The sequence below is a fragment of the Callithrix jacchus genome, chromosome 2, assembly GCF_049354715.1.
Source record: "Callithrix jacchus isolate 240 chromosome 2, calJac240_pri, whole genome shotgun sequence".
In the NCBI taxonomy this organism is placed as follows: domain Eukaryota; kingdom Metazoa; phylum Chordata; class Mammalia; order Primates; family Cebidae; genus Callithrix; species Callithrix jacchus.
This window is the reverse complement of record NC_133503.1, coordinates 18,140,675-18,160,600: the sequence shown is the minus strand read 5'-3', so window position 1 is coordinate 18,160,600 and position 19,926 is coordinate 18,140,675. Positions and strand designations below refer to the sequence as shown.

The window sequence follows — 19,926 nt, the reverse complement described above, 5'->3', positions numbered from 1 at the left end:
ATCACATACTATCATATTTTTGTGGTGAAAACATTTAAAACCTACTCTTCTAGCAACTCTGAAATAGTGGTACTGTGATTTCTTATAGTCACGTGATTCACTGCTTGTTGCAAAGTCCAGTGGCTGCTTGTGTCCCCAGTCTTGCCCTGGCCTTTGATTTGAGGAATGGCTTCCAGAGCCTGGTTTCCAGAGCACTCTGCCCTGGCTGCTCCAGCTTCACTTCTCTCTGGGGTTACTTGGGGCTCAGCTTTCCCCCGTCCCTCCCCCATGTCACTCCCCATCCTCAGCTGCCTCTGGAGTCACAACTTCTGCATGAGTCCCCTCCCATCTGGAAGACTCTGGTGGAACCCAGGCCTGCAAGTCTGACTGTCTGCCTGGCATCTCTTCCAGGGCACCCGCAAGCTCCTTGACACAACTTGTCCAAACTGGCATTTCTGTGTAATAACCAAGAGCAGGTACTTAGAAGCCAGAAGGCCTAGGTCTGCTTCTGGCTCTGTTCCCATAATCCTGGGCAAATTACTCCACCTCCCTGGGGCTCAGTCTCCTCACCTGCAGGGCTGCATAGGGGACCAGATCCTTAGAGGGGCCCTTGGAGCAGTGCTGCAGGAGCTCTGCCTGGGAGTGAAGCCATCGCTGTCCCTCTCCAGCCTCTTGGCAGCAGCAACAACGGTGACAACAAGCCTGCTCACATATTGCCCTAGGAAGAGTGCATCCACCCACCCCAAAAATCCATGATGGAAACCCCAGCCTCAGCCCAAGTCTCTCCACCACACCCAGGCATTACATATTGTTAGAGGCTGCTTTTGCCACAGGAAAGCGGAGTTCAAGAGTTTCAGTATAGCCCTTCTGTCCCTCAAAGCTTACTACTCTTACTATCTGGAACTTCATTGAAAGTTTTGAAAGTCCCACCCTAGAGAAGCAGCATAGATCTTCAAGCAAGGCAGACTGAGGTGCAAATCTAGCCCATTACGGGGGATGTGACTTAATCCCTCGAGGCCTCGGCTCACGTGGTTCCCTGGTCACTTTGACTGGTGGATTCCAGGCCCTTTCCAGCAGGTCCACCTCTGTCACTATTCTCCCTGTCACAGCCCCACCCTCGCTCAGACTGCCCTCTGCAGCCTGCGTCCTTGCAGAAGCTCCTCCAGGCTGGATCCCCTCACCCTGTGCCCTTTGCAGCCACAGCCAAAGCCACCTTTCTCATGTACAGCGTTGACTGTATCACTCTCTGCTTTCAAACCTTCGCAGAGAAACCTCTGATCTCTAAAGCTGCTCAGTCCCCCGGACGTGCTGCACCCTCTCGCTCGAGCCTTTGAACACGCAGCCCACTCCACCTCAGCTGCTGGCCCCTCCCTGCCGCTTACTCTCCATGTGTAACCTCCTTTCCACTCCTCAAGTCTCTCCTAGATGCGCCTGGCCTGGGGAACCCTCCTCGGCCCAGGCACTGCCCGGGGAGCCCTCCTCGGCCCAGGCACTGCCCGGAGAGCCCTGCTGCTCACCCCAACAGTGCTCTGGGCTCATCCCCAGCACAGAGCCCACCCCTAGGGCTAGAATGGCCTGCTGACCTGCCCATGGCCTGCTCTAGACTGTGCACCATGTGAAAACAAGTGCCCAGTGCCATTCCAGACACACAGATCCTCCCTCATGAGCCAGTGCCTCTCACGGTACCTAGTGGAGAAGAGTTCGGAGAGGATTTATCATATGGATGTTGCTTCCTGGCTAAAAAGGGCTTCCTCTGTCCTTCCTCAGACTCTTTAGGACAAGGCCAGAGGTGCTAAGGCCATAGCTAGGAAGGTCAGGCTGTGGAAGGAGACCATCTAGACTGGAATTCCAGTCTTGCTTCTTGTTGGAGCATGCTATTTAACTTTTCATCTTATTAAACAGAAAAAACGGGAGTGGCCTGCAGCAATCCGCCTTGCAGATCACACGGGTAAACATGAGACCTTGGCTTCCTCTCCCGCCTGGGGTTAGAGCAGCAGGGCGACCCAGGCTGGCCAGGACGGAGACTGGTGGTACTTTGCCCTCATTAAGAGTTCTCAGGGCCAGCTGTGGTAGCTTATGCCTGTAATCCCAGCACTTTGGGAGGCTGAGGTGGGAGGATCGCTTGAGCTCCAGATATGAAACCAGCCTTAGCAATGTAGCAAGACCTCATCTCTACCCGCCTCCAAAAGAAAAGGAAAGAAAGAAGCAATTAGGCATGGTGATGCATGCTGTACTTCCAGCTACACAGGATCTGTAGGACCTCAGGAGCCCAGAAGGTCAAGGCTGCAGTGAGCTGTGATCATGCCATGGCACTCTGGTCTGGGAGACAGAACAAGACCCCATCTCAGAAAAAAAAAAAAAAAGAAGTTATTTGAAAACATTATTCTGCAAGGAGAAAAAGGATGGATGCTTTGCAGTCAAGACCTAATGGCAGCCAGGCCGGGCTCGTATGAGGCTGTAAAACCCCATTCACAGCTTCTGCGGTGGTGTACGGTGGAGCAGAATGCCTGCTATCGGACTTGAGCTTGCTTTCCCGATTTGGTCAGCTTGTCCTGCTGCTCTTTGTTGGCCTGGCCTGTTTCTTCCACCCTCATTTGCCCCCAGGTCTTGTAAACAGTGTTCCTTTCACCTTCCCTTCGAGGACCAGATATCACTTGGTATCTGGCACAGCAGCTCCAGGCCTTCAGACGTGGGCAGACTGTAGGAATCTAAGGAGGAATCCCATCCTCTGCTTGTAGGGTCTCCTTTGTCATAGATGACAGGTACTGGCCACATGCAAGCAGATGCAGGGCTTAAAGGTTACCCTCATTTCACAGGTGAGAAAAAGCAAAGTGCAGATGTTTTCAGAGGGTTCTGCAGGAATACTTAGCTGATCAGTGGGACCAGGACACACAGGCCGACCACTGCATCTAAGGCAGCGAGGCCCTGTGGAATCCAATCAGGACTGAGACCGAGGGCTTCAGGATGTGGGCACTGAAGGCACGAAGCCAGCCTGTGCCCTCCTTCCAGGCTCACTTGCCCCATAGGGCCTCTCATGTCACATCAGCTGCCTCTGCGGAAACATCCTATAGCTCCTGTTGTCTGCAGGCTGTCACAGAAGTGCCACCTTCTGCTAGCCGCCCATACCCATCACACACACACCCCTCACAGGGGTCCCAGAGTGGCCAGAACCTGCTGCCAGTACGCACTGCGCTTCTGACAGCTCTGGGGTTAAAGGATGGCGACAAGATCGCAAGGGTGTTGGCCTGGATCGCCAGGGCCAGGTGCCTTGAATTCTGCCCCAGGGCTCTTTGTACTTGATGCATCAGCTCACAGTCTAGGCCTCTGCTCTCATCCCAGCCCTCCTGCACTTCCCTCCCTCTGCCTCAGAGCAGGATCTGCAAATAGCTCAGGGGTCATGTCTAGCCCATGACCTATTCTTATAAATAAAGTTTTATTAGAACACTGCCACACCCATGCTTGTTGTTGGTGGCTGCTTTTGCCATAAGAAGGTGGAGTTGAATAGTTGCAACAAAGCCCTTATGTCCCTCAAAGCTTAACATCTTTACTACCTGGCTCTTTACCTAAAGTTTTGCAGCTCCCACCTTAGAGAGGCAGCGTGGACCTTAGAGTTAGGCAGATCCAAGTTCAGATCTAGCTCATTCTGAGGCCTGTGACTTAACCCCTCAAAGCCTCAGGTTTTTTTTGTTTTTGTTTTGTGTGTGTGTGTGTGTGTGTGTGTGTGTGTGTGTGTGTGTGAATGTGTTTTGAGACGGAGTCTTTCTTTGTCACCCAGGCTGGAGTCCAATGACATGATCTTGGCTCACTGCAACCTCTGCCTCCCAGGTTGGAGCACTTCTCTTGCCACAGCCTCCCGAGTAGCTAAGATTATAGATGCACACCACCTCGCCTAGCCAAGTTTTATATTTCTAGTAGAGACGGGCTTTCACCATGTTGGTCAGGGTGGTCTTGAACTCCTGACTTCAGGTGATCCTCCCGCCTCGGCCTCCCAAAGTGCTGGGATTACAGATCTGAGCCACCTCACCCAGGCTTAGTTTTCTAAAAGGGGAATAAAATCTTTCTCCAATAGGCTGAGTTTTGTGAGTACAAACTGCATATAATGCAATTGATGAGTTAGGGGCTGTGGATTGCAGCATGGAGGAACACCACTGGCTGTGATGCCGTCATGATCTGTGAGGACCCGGATCTTGCATGATGGGGACTCACTCTGCCGGCAAGGAAGCAAGCACAGTCCTCAAGCAGCAGAGCTGGCTGGCTTCAGTGGCTTTTTAACTTCTTTTATGTAACAGTGGGCGATGATGGCGACTGAGCTGATAAGCAGGTGTAAGCACTATTTCCTGATGATGGGAAGCAAAGATCATTACTGGATGAAATCAAAGGCCAGGTTTGTCTCAGTATTGAGGGTTTGGAGTAAACCTTTGAAATGGAAATATCTATAAGACAGATACGTTTGTTATCATGAGTCTGAAGCTCTCTGGCCTCAACCTCCTTTTCCTATGGAGACAACTGTTTTTAAAACACAGTCTTTAAAGCCACTCCATTTGTTAGGATTGCAGCTGCCATGTCACAGCAGAGCAGACTAAGGCCTGCCCCCAGGGCTATGGAAGGAGAGTGTCCCCTGCTCCAGCCGCCACACCTGTGCTGCTCTCAGTCCCTCACCTGGAGTTCCCTGCCTTTCTCTCCACACATCCTGTGCTCAGTTGGAACTTAGAGCACAAAGCAACTCAATCCTCATCTATGTTCTCAAGGCACTTGTACTCAGAGTCACTCAAATTAACCCATGCACAGTTCTAGCATTCTGTCATCCTCACTGACACACCTGCCAGTAAAAACCCTGCCTCAACTAAAACTACAAAAATTAGCCAGGTGCAGGCACCTGTAATCCCAGCTACTTGGGAGGCTTGAGTTCAATTGCTTGAACCCAAGAGGCAGAGGTTGCAGTGAGCTAAGATAACACTGCTGCACTCCATTCTGGGTGACAGAGTGAGACTCCGTACCCCCAAAAAACAAAAAAAAGGCAGGAGCATCTCTTACATTTCTTCTGCGTAGTGCCTGTAGTGCCCTGTCCAGAACTGGGTCTAGCTGTGTGTACAAACATGTGGCCCTGCACACCCACATCATAAATTCCAACAATGATGGCAAGGGCTGCACCAAACTCCAGCCAGTCTTGGAGACCTCAGAACATGCAGCGGCTAGGTGGAGGCTGACACCTTCCTAGAGGAGCTGGAGCTACAGCTGGGATGTATCAGTCATCTGTTACCATGTAACAAATGATCCCAGCATAGCAACCTAAAACAACAGGTATCTCCTACCTTGGTTTCTGTGGGCCAGAAATCTGGACACACTTAGCTAGGTCCTGTGCTTTAGGATCTCTGGCAAAGTAACACCCAGGCCTGTGGTCTTCTCTGAAAGTTGAACTGGGGAAGAATGCATTTCTAGGCTCACCCATGCAGTTGCCAGTGGGATTTCATTTCTCGTAGGCTACTGGACTTGAGTTCTTTGCCATGAAGGGCCTCTGCATGGGGCCTCTCACAACAGGCACCCCTCTCTCCTCTTTCTACTTCCATCTCTACAGTGCCATTGTAGTGCCCTTGTTCCCTGGCCCACTGTCACATGTCAAATCCTCCCTGTTATTTAAGGACCAGCCTGATGTTCTGCTTTCCCATAAAGATCCATGTCCTCAACTGGAAAGTGTTCTCTCTAGGGCCCTGACCCTGTCCTCACACTCCCCCTGGCACCATGATTATTGTGATGTGTGTGCCTCTCTGGTGAAACTTGTCTTAGACATCTGACGTTGAAGTCCCGGGCCTAGGCCCTGGTTAATATTTGGGAAAATTTTGGCAGGGTTAGGCTGGGACAACAAACAACCTCCAAGCCTCAGTGGCTAGTCCCTCCCACTGCTGCCCTCCGAGTGCTGGCGTCATCTCTTCTTCCTGCTGTTTTTGTCCCAAGACTCTGACTAGGGGCGCAGCCCCCATGTGACTGGCCAGCCTCAAGGCTGCAGGAAGAGAAGGTTGCAGGCTGTGTGACCCTCTGGAAAGTGAGCCATTTGGTCGCATAGGGCCAGGGGGTGAAATGTGCAGCCCTCCCTCAGCTGGGGCTACCGCCAGTCCCAGGGCCATGCCACTGTCCCCAGATCAGATGAACAACCCTTGGCCTGGAGGGCAGTGAATGTTTTGAATGAGTAAGTGGAGCCTAATGAATGAGCATAATTCTCCCTGCAGTTAATTCCTACAGCACTGAAAAGTTTCCCTCACTCTCTGAAGCCTCCACTGCTCCATCAACTGCCATATAGGACCTTTTTTCTTTTTCTCCTGAGGTTTGAGCCTCACCAGTGCCTGTCCTGCTGCCTCACCTTGTAGCAGAGGTTCCTAAGCCCTGAAGTGAGGGACCTGCAGCCCAGGGCTGCTGTGCAGGGCCCAGGTTTGCCCTGGGTCTGGTGACATGGAGTTAGAAACATGAGCTGAGGTGGCACTCTCCACCTACCAGCAAATTCAGACTGAGTCAGGGACAGCCACTGCATCCTAGCCGCTGCTTTTGATCCAACTGAAGCTAGCTGGCCACATAGGGATGGCAAGCCCAGGGAGGTTGGGCAAGGTGACAGAACACTGTCCTTGCTGCTGTGTGGGGCTTGCCTGTAGTGTCCAGCCCACCCCTTCCTGCAGAGGCAGGAGGCCCTGGGAGAGCCACACCACAGCCCGGCTTATCCCCCAACACCAACTGTGCAAGGCCATCCAAGCACCAGCCAGAATTCCAGAACATTTCAGAAATGTCAGGAATTCAAAAATGGCTGTCAGGTGAGGGTCCCTTACCTGGAACCTTCTCTCTCATTGCCTCAGTGTTATATGTAAGTTTTCAGTACTGCAAAAGAAGTAACACTCGAATATAAATTTTCTCTCAGCAAGGCAACTTTACTTTCCACAGAAAGGGTGCCACTCACCAGCAGCCCTGCCACAAGAGCACACTGAACAGTGGAGGCAGGGCCATTTATGGCTAATGCATCCACCTACTGCTGTATCCTGATTCCATTGGCTGGAACTGGACCTCACAGTCTAGGCTGCACCCAGGTGGCTAACAACTTAAAACTTTCCTAAATAGGTAAAGGCAGAGGAGAACAATGGAAAAGAGAAAGTAACTTGAAGAACGCTTATTAGAGAGGCAAAACTATTTCCAAATAAGGAAGAGGAATAAGCCATGATCTAAGACTTGCCTGGACTTGTCCAGACATGCCAGAGCAAATATCTAGGTTAAAGTGTAAGAACTAAGAACACTGGTTACACTTATTTCTTTATTATGACTAACAGCTACTCAGGAGTATTTGCAAAGGGTCTAGAACTTTTAAAGAAACTATTATTTGTAATGAACAAGGGGAAAGCTTTGAAGAGGAACTTTTATTTATTTTTATTTTCTACACTTGGCAAGATCCCTCTCCAAGGCCACAGAGGCCCCCTGGCAAGGGTATAAGACCCATCCCACCAAGGACCTGGGTCACTCAGCTCTGCAATGGCATTGCAGCCTAAGTGTGCACCCCCAGAGACAACCCCAGCTTTGCACCTTACCCTTTAAATACCAGTTGCAGGCAATCTACCTACCAGCAGACACCAGCCATTGCTGGTCTAAAATGCTTTTTAAAAACAATTTCACTCATTTTTTTTTTTTTAATAAAAAGCTTTCAAGCTGATATGTATGTCTTCCCTACACCACAAACACTAAAGTGGGAAAACAAAAAGAGAACGACAGTCAGATGCTCCCTGGCTCCCAAACCACACACACTTTACGAAGAGTAAGAGTTGCACCTGGGCTTGTCAACAGCAGTGCCTTCATGAAAGGCATTCTGCTGTCAGGGTGGAGACCCAGCGGCTTTCACCAGCCAAAAACTAAATCTCCAAACCAATATGCTTTGCCCAGTGTTGACATATATTTCTCTCTTCCATGCTGGTGTCCACAAAAAATACTTTGGTGCCTGCAGTATTTTTATGGTCCAGAAGCACCTCGATGCAGCATTGGTGGGTATGGCTCAGCTGCCTGAGACAGGCCCGGGGGCCTTTGCCCAGCTCGTGTCCACCCCAGAGAAGGGGTATATGGCCCCTGATTTCTGGGGGTTCACACAGGTGAGTATCCAGCACTGAGTTGGACCGTCTTTGGAAAGAAACTCTGGGGGTGTCACAGTGGGGCAAGGGCGATGTCTCACCAACTGCCAGGGTTAGGGCCTCACTCAATTTTGCCTTTCACATTTTAATTGTACAACAGTAATTTTGCAATGGAGTTGCCGATGGCAAACATGCAGAAGACATTAACTTTATTTATGTTTTGGATTATTAATGTGGCTGTTAAAATCCCTCCAGTTAGTTTTGATTGAATTGTTTTTTGTGTGATTCTGTTGTTTAATGGAGCGGTAAATAAGAATTTCTGATAATGAGGCTGAGCATCTGTCACAACAACCTGGTGTGGGTTATTAACATTTCCATTAACGGCAGGGTGGGCAGTGATAATATGGAAACCACACAGTTAGAACAAAATAAATAGTTGGTGTCAGGCTGAGTGGGTGTTAATTACTATTATATTCTGCACTGGGGGGAGAGAGCAGAAAGTGGGGAGGGGTTGACGGGGAAGGGGTGAGTCCTGAGGTCAGTCTCTCCCAAAAAGGCCTCTCCAGAGAGCTGGGTTGCTGGGCTGCTGGGCTGTCTCCCTCGGACAGCGACTGTTTTATCGTCTCCATCAATGGTCTGTAAAGAGACTTGGTCAAAAGGCTGCACTTCTGGGCCACAGCCCCGGCTGCAGGTAAAGAGGAGGGCTTGGCTCTGCCTCCCTGATCTGTCTCCCAGAGACAGCCCCCCCTGTACAGCTGCCCTGGAGCTTCCCAGGGCCCAGCTCATGGACAGCCAGGAGATCCCCAGTGGGAGGAGGGAGTAGCAGAGTACAGGCCGTCAAGAGAAAGTGCACAGCATGGAATTTGAAGACGGCGTGAAGCTGGCACGGTGCAGACAGGATGGAGTCGTTCTGAAACGCGGGTGTGTGCTCTCTGCAGAGCTCTCAACTCCCTGATGGCTGTGTGGTGAGGTGTGGAGGTGCAGTCACACCCTCCTCATGTGTCTTTGGCTTCTGCATGTACCACTTAGCCCTGCAGACTCAGACAACACCCCAGTGAGCTCCTCCCCGGGGGGAGCAAGGGGGTTAGAGGCGAAGACTGGATCTTCAGAATTTGAAGCCAGAGCTGGCCTCAGAGAGCCAGGTGCAGCAGTATTCTCAGACATCGGATCTCCCTGTCCCCCTTGGAGGGATAGCTCTGTGTGTCCAGACGAGCTTCATCCACATCAGGGCTATGTAGCCAGGGATGCCTTAACCTGTGATGGGAACTCAGCCAATTTTCTCTCATCTCAATCAGGAATATCGGTGACAAAAATCATGGCAGTCAGGAATCCTGTGACTCCCTCGCCAACAGAGCCGTGGTGACCCTGTCATATCCCAGGCATTGCTGGGACCTCAAGTTAACATCCTTAGGACCAGCAATGTTTTGATCTCACAGCATCAGACCAGAAGCATGTAGATTAGGATGTCATACCTTTCGTTTTTAATACTCTGCTAACTGTATCTCGGTATAATCGTTTTTCTTTGCAATTCTATATATTTTATTTTATACATTTAATAACATTTTATGGGATGGGTTTGCAGTCTTTCCTGGCATAAAAGGGCTGAGAGCTCTTGCAGGGACACAGAGCCATGGACCCCAGGATTTGATTGTGTCCAAGGCCTCCCAAGCCAGGGTAATGGCCTCAGGGCAGAATCGCTCACATGGCTCCCAGTGGAATTAGGGTACACTCGATCCCCGTGGGCATGTGGGCGAGGGGCCCAGCCAGCTCTGAATGGACATCTCAGCTTCTCTCCATGTTGCTCTTTCCTTAGCCCCTGCCATGGCCCCACAGAACGTGCAGGTGACCCCGCTCACGGCCAGCCAGCTGGAGGTCACATGGGACCCACCACCCCCGGAGAGCCAGAACGGGAACATCCAAGGCTACAAGGCAAGGCCCTTCTGCACAGTCACCTCCCCCAGCTCACTCGTGTACCTCTGGTTCACGTGATCCTGCCCACTGCGATGCCAGCAGCAGACCCCACAGGCACTCCACCTAGAGAACTGGGGCTCAAGCATCCAAGCTTGACTGGACCTGGCCTCTCAGCTGTGGTCACAGAGCTGCTTGTGGATGAGACCTACCACAAAACAACCCAGGTTGGGGGGCCCCTGTTCATCCAGTGGCTTCTCCCCACTCTATCCCCATGGCCTGGCTGGGGAACCCTTCCACTTCTGGGGCCCACCCTGGAGCCCCCAGTACATTGGCTAGCAGTAAAAGAACATGGGGCACCTGGAAGAGACCAGGTTCCCCATCCCAGCCCCGCCCTTGGGTCACAGCTGGACACTGAGCAATTCCCTTGATTCAGTTGATCCAGGATAGGGCCCATGGATTGCATTTCTCACAAGGTCCAAGATGTGAGGTCCCTGGGATCCCCACTTTGAGAACTGCCACACTCATACATGAGAAGCCCATAGTCCCTGGATGCTCTAGAGATGGGGAAAAAGAAAGGCAGCAGGCCATGGAGTAGAGTGTTAAGTGAGGAATCATGACACAGCTCTGGGTTATCCAGGAGCGGGAAGCACCTGGCCACGTCCCATCCCTGAGGACTGGCCTGCTTAGAGAGTACAGGAGCCCATACACATCCCAGGTCTGTGCCCCAAAAATGCCCCCATCATTCTCTGGAATAAATTCCCCTGTCTGGTCTGCTGGGGCCCTAGTCAATCAGTCATCAGATTCTGGGGGCTAGCCTGCCCTAATGACTACTGGGCCAATTAAATGTCCATTTAAAGATGATTTTTGCAGGTTTTTATGAAAATTAATCCCATCCTCCATGGCAGGACTGTTACAGTGATGAATGAGCTCATGGAAAGCCCCATGAGCTTCCAGGCACCACACTATTTACGTGTGTCCAAAATATGTTTTCTAATTTTTGTAATGATAGACACTGAACTTGGGTATAGATCTCAAGTTAGCAAGCCTTGGGCGAGCGGAAGATCTCAGATGGCCAGTTCAGTGAGCAGAAGCCCGGCTGCATCCTTCAGGTGGAAATGAGCGATGCTTACCTGCCAGGGCCTGCCGGGCACAATCGAGGTGGGCGGTCATTCGAGGCAGGAGTACCAGCCCCGGGGCACTCCAGGCTGCCTCCCTGAAGCTTCCGTGCTGCCTTTTCACATGGCCAAGCCACTCCAATAGCCTGGCTCTGGTTTAGTCCTACAGAGCCAAGACTAGTCTTCTGATTGGTGTTGTCTTTGGGCAGCTCAGCTGGCACTGGACAGGGACAGCGGTGTTTTCTGGCCAGCTGTCTAGGGAGGCAGTTCTGGCAACCTCTTTAAACCTTTGTGCTTGGCCATCAAGTTCAACTACAAGCACATAAAAGCTAGACAAGAGGAAATGGCACCCAGAGGAATGAGGCCTTCCCAGCTGCCCTGAGCCCAACATGGTTCTCCTGCCTGTTGTTTTTTATTGCTTTAATCTCCAAAGTACATTGCCATATTGATGAATACTTTGATGTCGGCTCTGAACAAAATGTGGGAACGCATCATAGGAGTTGGGGGGTTTGTTCTCTCCACAGCTTGGAGCAGGGGGTGGACACGGGGTGGCTTCCCTTCTTTCTAGAAGATGGGGGGAGGGGAGAGGCCAAAAATCCAAACACCAACAGAGCTAGGTCTGCAGGGAGAGGCACGTCATTGGCAGCTCAAGAGAAGCTTCCCTTCTGTCCTCAGACCTCATCTTCAACAGTACTTTGTTTAATGAGGCAAGTCTCATACTCTAGATGAGTAACAGGGAAGTGTTCAACATCATCTCCCAAACAATATTAGCAGCCAGGGGTCCCCATTACATGCATAGTAGCCTCAGCTTCCCCCTGCTTCCTCTGAGAGGGAGCCTTTTCACCTTCCCACAGGCACAGCTCACCCCAGAACTCAGCTCCCCCCCACGACCCTCACTCTGACCTTACCCTCAGTGGTCACCCTTCCCAGAAGGTTTCCCCAGGGCCCACCCCAACCTCTTGCTCTTCCTAACAGATTTACTACTGGGAGGCAGACAGCCAGAACGAAACGGAGAAAACAAAGGTCCTGTTCCTCCCTGAGCCCGTGGTGAGGCTGAAGAACCTGACCAGCCACACCAAGTACCTGGTCAGCATATCAGCCTTCAACGCTGCCGGAGATGGGCCCAGGAGTGACCCCCGACAAGGGCGCACCCACCAGGCTGGTAGGAGGAAGGCGGGTTTCCTTTGGGCAGGCTTCATTGGACACGTATTTTGAGAGACCAGCTCAGGTCACCTTGCACAGTGGTTCCTGGCCCGCCCAGGTATAAGGCAACACCTTTTGTATAGCTAGGAGCTTCCGGAGGTGCAGGACTGGGTTTGGCTCATGTGTTTTCCATGTGCCTGGCCTCAGACTGGTACACAGTGGCACAGAGGTTAGGCAGTTGGAGCAATGCATGTTTTTTTCCAGAGCCCTGGAGGATCAGAGGGGAGGAAGGGCTTTGAGTCTGCATCGAGGCCTCATTCATAGCTGATGGGATCCAGTTCCTCCAGGAGACAGAACTTCTTATCAGGGTCATCTTACAGTGTGTGCAGATCCCTGAGGGTGGGCTCCTTGGGCAGCAAGACCAGGCCATGGTGACAGGCGTTCCCCTGGGTTTCAGGGCCACAGACCATCCCTGGAAACTGCTCACTACATGCACACCACAGGCCAGTTCCAAGGGCTTGGACAGGCGCCACACTGCTGTGGCCTCCTCACCACACACAGGGAGTAGTGCAGGTTCTGAGCAGACCCCTCTTCCAGCGCATCTTAGTTTCCCAGCGGCCTGGAGTATGCTGTGAAGCTGCTTGGCCTTGGGCTCCCAGGAGCTGTCTGAGGTCCTCTGTAGGATTCTAGAAGTCTGAGACCAGGAGAGTGAGGTCTAGAAGCGGTGGGCAGAGATGCAGGGCTCAGGGCTTTCCAACATCCTATGGGCTCAGCCACCGTACAGACGATGGGCTCCGGGAATCAGAGCCCCTCTGTTCATCTAGTGCCCACATCTGAGCTGGAAGGACACAGGCAACCTAAGCGCAGAGATGGGGGTAGGGCCACCTTGAGGGCTACTGGCCTGGCAGGTCACAGCTATAGGACCAGAGACTGGAGGGAGGACAGAGAGGGAGCAGGGGGCTGCTGCTTCATAGGCGCTTCTGAGCAGCAAGGGCGCTGGGGTGAGGAGATGAGGTCCCCCATCTAGGCCGTCTGGTAGGGGCAGCCCCGCTAAATGCCCACCTTACACAGTGCCTGGGCAGAGGGGGAACTGCCAGCAGGCTCCACATCACCCTGGCCACACCCCTGGCCTTCTGTAGTTCTAGATATTCCTGTCAGTGCCCTCCCTCCTCCAGACCCAGGGGACGCTCACAGCTGGGATAGTGTCATGAGAGATTTCACATGCGGGAGCCGAGGGCATCCTCCGAAACCCCCCAGGCCTCTGAGAGAGAGGCGAGGAGGGTTCAAGAGAGGCTTCATCCTGCCAAGAGCAGGATGAGGGCCTCTGGAATTCTTCAGCAGTTGCTAGAAAATGGAGCTCTCTGCGTTTCATTTTCTGTTTCCATCTATTATTCATTTTTATCCCTTTGCCGTTTTGTCTCTCAAGCCCCTTTGTGTTTAAGCACTGTCATTTTCTCTGCTCTTCTCGGGAGGGTCTGTGTTTCTGATTGATCCTCCAATGTTCTGAGGTGATCAATAAATCTTTTCATTTTATGGCATTTAGACTTTTACTGAGTTGAAAATAACATCTAATAACATTTTTTATTCTATACGGAGGCACAGACATGTATGTATATGATCTATAAAGGAGCCTTCGTAAAAATCTCTTTGTGTTCTCTTCTCCCAGCCCCTGGGGCCCCCAGCTTTCTGGCGTTCTCAGAAATAACCTCCACCACACTCAACGTCTCCTGGGGCGAGCCTGTGGCAGCCAACGGCATCCTGCAGGGCTATCGGGTGGTGTACGAGCCGTTGGCCCCTGTCCAAGGTAAGATCCAGGGTTGGGGAGATGGGAGTGTGCCATCGTCATGCCCAGCCAACCACAGTCTACACAGCAAGCTGTGCCTGACCTCCTCCTTGAGCCAGGAGTCTTCTGGCACCTGAAGCGGGGAGGGAGGGGGGTTTGGAATCTGAGCTAGCAGTGGCTGGAGCTGAGTGTGTGGGGAGCGGGGACTCTCTGGGAGAGGCCTGTGAGGAAAAGCCGAGCCAAGACCAGACCTCTGTGTTCTGAGACCAGAATGGCACTCACCCTACGGAGCCGTGTCATATACGCCCTTGACCTTGTCTCTGTCACACCCAAGACATTCCCTTCCCGTTCCTCCCAAGATGTTTGTCTTGTGGTCACCGACAGAGACCATCTGAGGTTCCACTTGAAGCCACGTCTTGCAGTATGGTCCTTCGGATACCCTCAGCATCCTCGGAGGGGCACCGACATCCTCATGTCTTAGACGACGCCCTGGTGCCACCCTCTGCCCATTCACACACTCGGCGGACATCTATGAAGCACATTTTCTAGATGCTGGAAAAGCCAAGACCTGCTCTAGATGCTGGAATTGAAGGACCTGGGAGAGTCGGGATCTTGATTGGCTTGTTTATCAAGACCCTGGCTTTCCTGAGTCCAGGGAGTTCCTATTCCAGGGCAGATGTAACACAAAGGTAATTAAAGTGACAACAGCCTGAGTGTGATTAATGCATTGAAGAAAAGAGAGGAGGGCTAACACTAGAGGCTTAGAGAAGAGACTGGAGTGCCAAAGGCCTGGACACACGAGAATCCCAGGGAAGGGCTTCCGACTGGAGGATCAGCCAATCCAGGGCCCCACAGTGGGCAGAGCTTGAGTGGTGCCGGTGGCCAGAGCTTGGTGAGTGGGGTGCATGCACTGCAGGACACAGCACGCGGGGCTGGGATGGATCCCACTGGAGAGTAAGACAGGAGCAGGAGGACCTGACCTCCCCAAGACCGAGATCCCTCAGGCCAAATCCCCCATCTCAATGCCACAGTTGGAAAGAAGGTATCGATCATCTCGGCACTTCCTAGATCATCGAGAAACAGAGCCTCCAGAGAAGAGCAGGGAAAGTGTTTCCATCACAGAGGAGTTTGAGAGAGGAAATGATGGGCTTGAAAACTAGTGACAGGTGAAGACAGAAGGTGGAATGCAGATGGCTTGGGGGAGAATGGGTGGCAGAGATTCCATAGAGCTAGGAGTGAGGAGGCTGACCAGGGCTGTAGCAGCATCCTCCAGGGGAATGGCAGGAAGGGGAATGGTGCGGGGCAGGGGAGGAATGGTGTGTGTTGAAGGTGGAGCCAGTGGGGTATTGATTGTGAAGCCACAGAATGGGGATTGGGGGCAAGTGGCTCTGCCCTGCTGTGCATGTGGCCATTACTCTGCACCTCCTGGGTCAGGTATTATTCTAATGCCTTCTGTGTCCATCTCTCCTGCCACCTAGACACCAGTGTGTCCACTGAAGATTCTGGCTTGGGAGGCATTTCTTTCTCACCACACTGTGGATGGGAATACAAGTCCAGCCACCTCTGCCTTATAATCCAGGGGAAGTTTCCACCTGTAATATACACAGACAGATGTAAAAATTATAGATTATTTAATATCTGGGAGGATAAAATACAACCAGCACATCAATGAATATCGGCGCTCCATTTAAAGTAGTGATAAAAGTTTCCTTTTAAAATAAGCACGTTTAGATGAAACAGGGAGTTGATGTGATGAAGAAAATTTAAGCACTAGATTTTTATTTCACCAAATCTCAGATGCTGTTCACTGCGAGATTCATTGTTATTTTAGGAAGTGCTCAGAAAGAAAAATGCTCCCAATAAACTAGGGCCCAATACTTTTGTATCATCAATTCTGAGCTGCATCCCAAATCAGAGATGTGAAAATCTGAGAAGAAGCACGTCTTAGACAACTGATGGACTTTGGTAAATAACAGTAAAGGTGAGATGTGGGTGTGGTTTTCAAAATGGCAGAGAGGCCATGGGAGGGACATGGATTTAGTGTGGCTGCTTCAAGGGTGGAGGGGAGCCAGGTTCTGTTGTGTCCTTCTGAGAACCCAGCACCTGCCTGGGAGCCAGGGGGTCTGGACACAGCTGCCCACAGCAGCTGCACAGAAGCAGGCATGCCCGTCACTCTTGCTCAGTGTGCAGGGAGAAATGGTAGGGAATTTTGAAGACACACACAGGTTCCATGAGCCTGTGTTAAAAATGCCTTTTCAAGGGTAATAACCAACTAGAACCCTTCAAATGAGAAATGATTGTGAAAGCATCATAGTTCTGATTGACCTACGAGGCCCTCCTAATCAAAGACAGCTCAAGTTTCCCACTCTTCCTCAAATAAGTCACTGGTTCTGCTCCCCAGTCTTCTGCATTAATGGCTGTGCAGAATCTCCCTGGAAACTCCATGGTGTGTGCCTCTGGCTTCTCTCCTGGGCTGCTGCTCTTCATCTTGCAAGAAAGTACTTCATTCCAGGCAAGGCCATTCCATGGGTCATTACCTGGTCAGAAGTGCCGCACAGGGGCCCTGGATTTGTTGTGGTCCCTTTCTCTCTGCACTTCCACACCAGAATCACTTCTGGGCTTCCATCAAACCTTTCTCCCAACCCAGTCTTCCAGGGACAAGACCCAGCACATCTGGTTCCCTTGTGTTTCCATCGTTGCTGCTTCTTGTTTGTTTCATGACAGTTTTTGCATCGCTGGGAAAGTCAAAGCATTCGGAAGATTTTTAGACAATCATTTCAGTGTGTTCTGCTCACATGGGCATTCTGTGTTCTCACTATACACAAGGCACCCCTCAAGCATAATAATAGAGATGAGTGATGTTTGTTGAGCTCGAATCAGGCACTGTGCTAAGCACTTAATATCCGTTATCTCCAAATCCTCATAACAGCTCTACATTGTGGCTGCAGCTCTTATTCTCCTCTTGCAGACAAAGAAATCGGGCTTAGAGCCATGGAGACATTTGCTCAAGGCCTGCGTTTCAAAAGTGATGAAGAGAGGTGGGAGTTGAACCCAGGTGTTCTGATTCCAGAGCCAAGGCCTAAACTGCTCCATGATGGGCAGAAAGTGTCTGGAGCGCTCGCGTTTCTGAAAGTAAATGTGAAGGTGAACTTCAGAGACGGGGCGTGAGGAGGATTCACTAATGCATTTTATATTCCAGACAAATCACTTACTGCACAGCTGAGTAAGGGGCTTGCCACTCCCCTGGATGACAACAGGTGGAGTAGCTTTTGTCACAACCATTTTCGCCTCTTTTCACAGATAACAAAACCATCCATCACCAGCCTTGTCTCTTTTGTCTGTTGTGAAGTGCTAGTTCGTTCAGCCTGGATTTTCCTGGCTTTGCAACCAAGGCAGTGTGCTCTGAGATTAGAGCTTGAAAGGAACAGCGCTGTCTTGCTTCGCAACTCCCTCCTTGGCTCTGCAGGATGAGGGGTGGCCAGGATCTCAGCAGAAACAGCTTCATCAGGCCTCCCCGGGTGTTAGGAAAAACAAGCCATGCAGACTCCTGTGTTTGGGCTTGTTGGGGAGGGCACTTTCCAGACCTTCGATTCTTGCACATTAGTCAAGCGGCAGATCCAGGTATGGGCTGCCCAGCGGTGATGGTGACATGAAGTGTCCAACCCCTGCCCAATGGCCTTGTGGAGCTGCCTCTAGACACAACACCAGGCTCTGACTAAGCCAGGGGGTCCCCGCTAGGGTCTTTTCCGCCTCAATGCCATCAGGCTGCAGGCACTATCAGCCATGGTCCGGCTCTAGCTGGGATGAGTCTGAGTCTGGTTGCAGGCTTCAGACCCCTCTTGGCTTCTCCCTCAGGCAGAACTCAGCAATCCTGCTTCCTGGTTTCACCCAGGTGGACCTCATGGCTGCTCAGGGAAGGTCCTGCTCACCACGAATGGCAGCAGAGCCTCGGGACCCTGGCACTCCCTTGCCTACCCTGATGCTGTTGGCCAGAACCCTGGCTCAGTGAGACACTAACCCCAGGCCTGTCTGACAAGCCACATCCCACAGCCACACACACCAAAAGAAGAATGTGGACCAAGATGGCAGATCAGACTCACTGAGTCAGCTTATATCCCATCCAGGGGCCAGAGCAGTGGCCTCTGATGAAGATTCCTGATTGGTGGGTGGAGAAGGTAGAAGGGGCAGATGCAGGGGCCCATTGCTCACTCCTTCTGAGTCCAGGCCTATAGGTGGAGTCCCCCGAAACAGTCTCTGTGCTGGGCCATGGGACTTGCTTTAGCCAGCAGGACAATAGCTTTCATGAAGCAAGCAGATTCAAAAGCATTTGCACCTGGAAGGCACCCTGGCCCTCCTGCCACCCTTGGAACCCAGCCACCACATCAACACACCTGGGCTGGCCTGTGGAGTGACAGCCACCCATGGCCCAGCAGGAGAGAGGGGCCACCTGGGCCAGCCAACCCCCAGTGAGACTCACTGTGTGAACACAGATACACGCTGAGTCTGGCACAGGTCAGCCCAGCCAAAGGACTGCCCCACAGGACCGGGAGCTAGTTCAATGGCGGTGGTGTTGAGCCACTCGGTTTTGGAGTGGTTTGGTTCGCAGCCGTGCATGAGAAGTACAGCAGGTCAGGAGTCCATGTTGATTACAGAGCACCTGTTACTTAATGCCTTCTTAGACAATAGAGTCAGGGTCCCGACCTTCAGCTGGGCATTCCCATTCATCCCCTCAACTCCTCACCGTGGTCCTATGAGGTAAGCGCCACCAACTTCAGAGCAGAGGGAGAAACCAAGGACTCCACAGAGACCACATGCCTTTCCCAGTGTCACGTGGGGAGCAAGCAGAGGGTTTCAGATTCATTCCCATCCTTGTTTTCTTCAATCTCTCTTCCTCCCAGCTGACTCTGCAGATTTCACAATCAGCCTTGGCAGGAAGGTGGTTCAGGAAGCACTCATCCTGGCGGCTGCTCTCTGCCTGCAGCAGTTTCTGAGCATCTTGGCCTGCTGGGGCTGGGGAAGGGAGGAGGTGAACTCTCTATTGAATGTGGGAGGATGCCGGGATAGCCTGGAAAGGACCACAGTGCTGCATGATGGAGCATGGTCAAGGGCAGGGTGGTTGAGCAGAAGGCAATGATTGGGAAAAAGCAGAGCAGCTTCCTGCGCCCCATGGAAGTCACACCATCCAGCATGCCGGCCAGCTTGTCCAGCCCTTGCTGCCCTGCACCTCCAGGCCCCGGCTGACCTTGCCCCATGGCCACCGCTCCTTCTCTCACCCAGAGGGACTGCCCTCCTCTCTGTTCTTCCCCAAGGCCCCCAGGGGACAGCTGTGCCTGTACGGGGGCCTCTTCTGAAAAATCCAGACCCTCACCCCTTCACTCTTGCATCAAGATATCCAACGGAGAACCACAAAGCAGTAACCAGACCTCCTTGCAACTTTCAATATTTTATATGCCTCATGGAGTGTGCCCACGTCCCCAAAAAACGGTTGCAAATGCAATGAAACATTAGGTGTCCTTGTTTTGGACTGGAATTATATTCACTTGCTGTGGTCATAGAGGTTCTCTTTTAAGACTGCCATGAAATGATCCATATATTTATGTGTGTGTGTGTGTGTGTGTGTGTGTGTGTGTGTGTGTGTGTGTGTCTATGTGTATGAATTTCTACCTGCTTGAAGTATATTGTGAGGACAAAATATTTTAAAATGTGGTAAGGATAGTAGTTACAACGTAAACAGTGATCTCACCTAGTAGGGGTCTGTGGGGTTCTTTGACCTCTTTCCATGCCTCCTACCCAGATCTAGGGCATGCCTGGAGCAGACATCTGCAAACTCCTGGCCAGGCATTCACCAGTCAGGCCAGGGGAAGTAGAGGGCACAGCATTTACCAGGTATGGACCTCTAGTCACT

At 51.8% G+C, this 19,926-nt stretch overlaps 1 protein-coding gene across 1 annotated transcript in view; it reads left to right on the top strand.

The window, feature by feature from the left end:
• SDK1 (sidekick cell adhesion molecule 1) overlaps window positions 1-19,926 on the top strand; it is a 1,001,700-nt gene that overhangs the window by 933,960 nt on the left and 47,814 nt on the right. Inside the window, exons 36-38 of the mRNA XM_035283177.3 lie at window positions 9,883-9,998; window positions 12,071-12,257; window positions 13,905-14,042. Coding sequence (XP_035139068.2) covers window positions 9,883-9,998; window positions 12,071-12,257; window positions 13,905-14,042 — 441 coding nt within the window. The remainder of the gene's footprint in view (window positions 1-9,882; window positions 9,999-12,070; window positions 12,258-13,904; window positions 14,043-19,926) is intronic.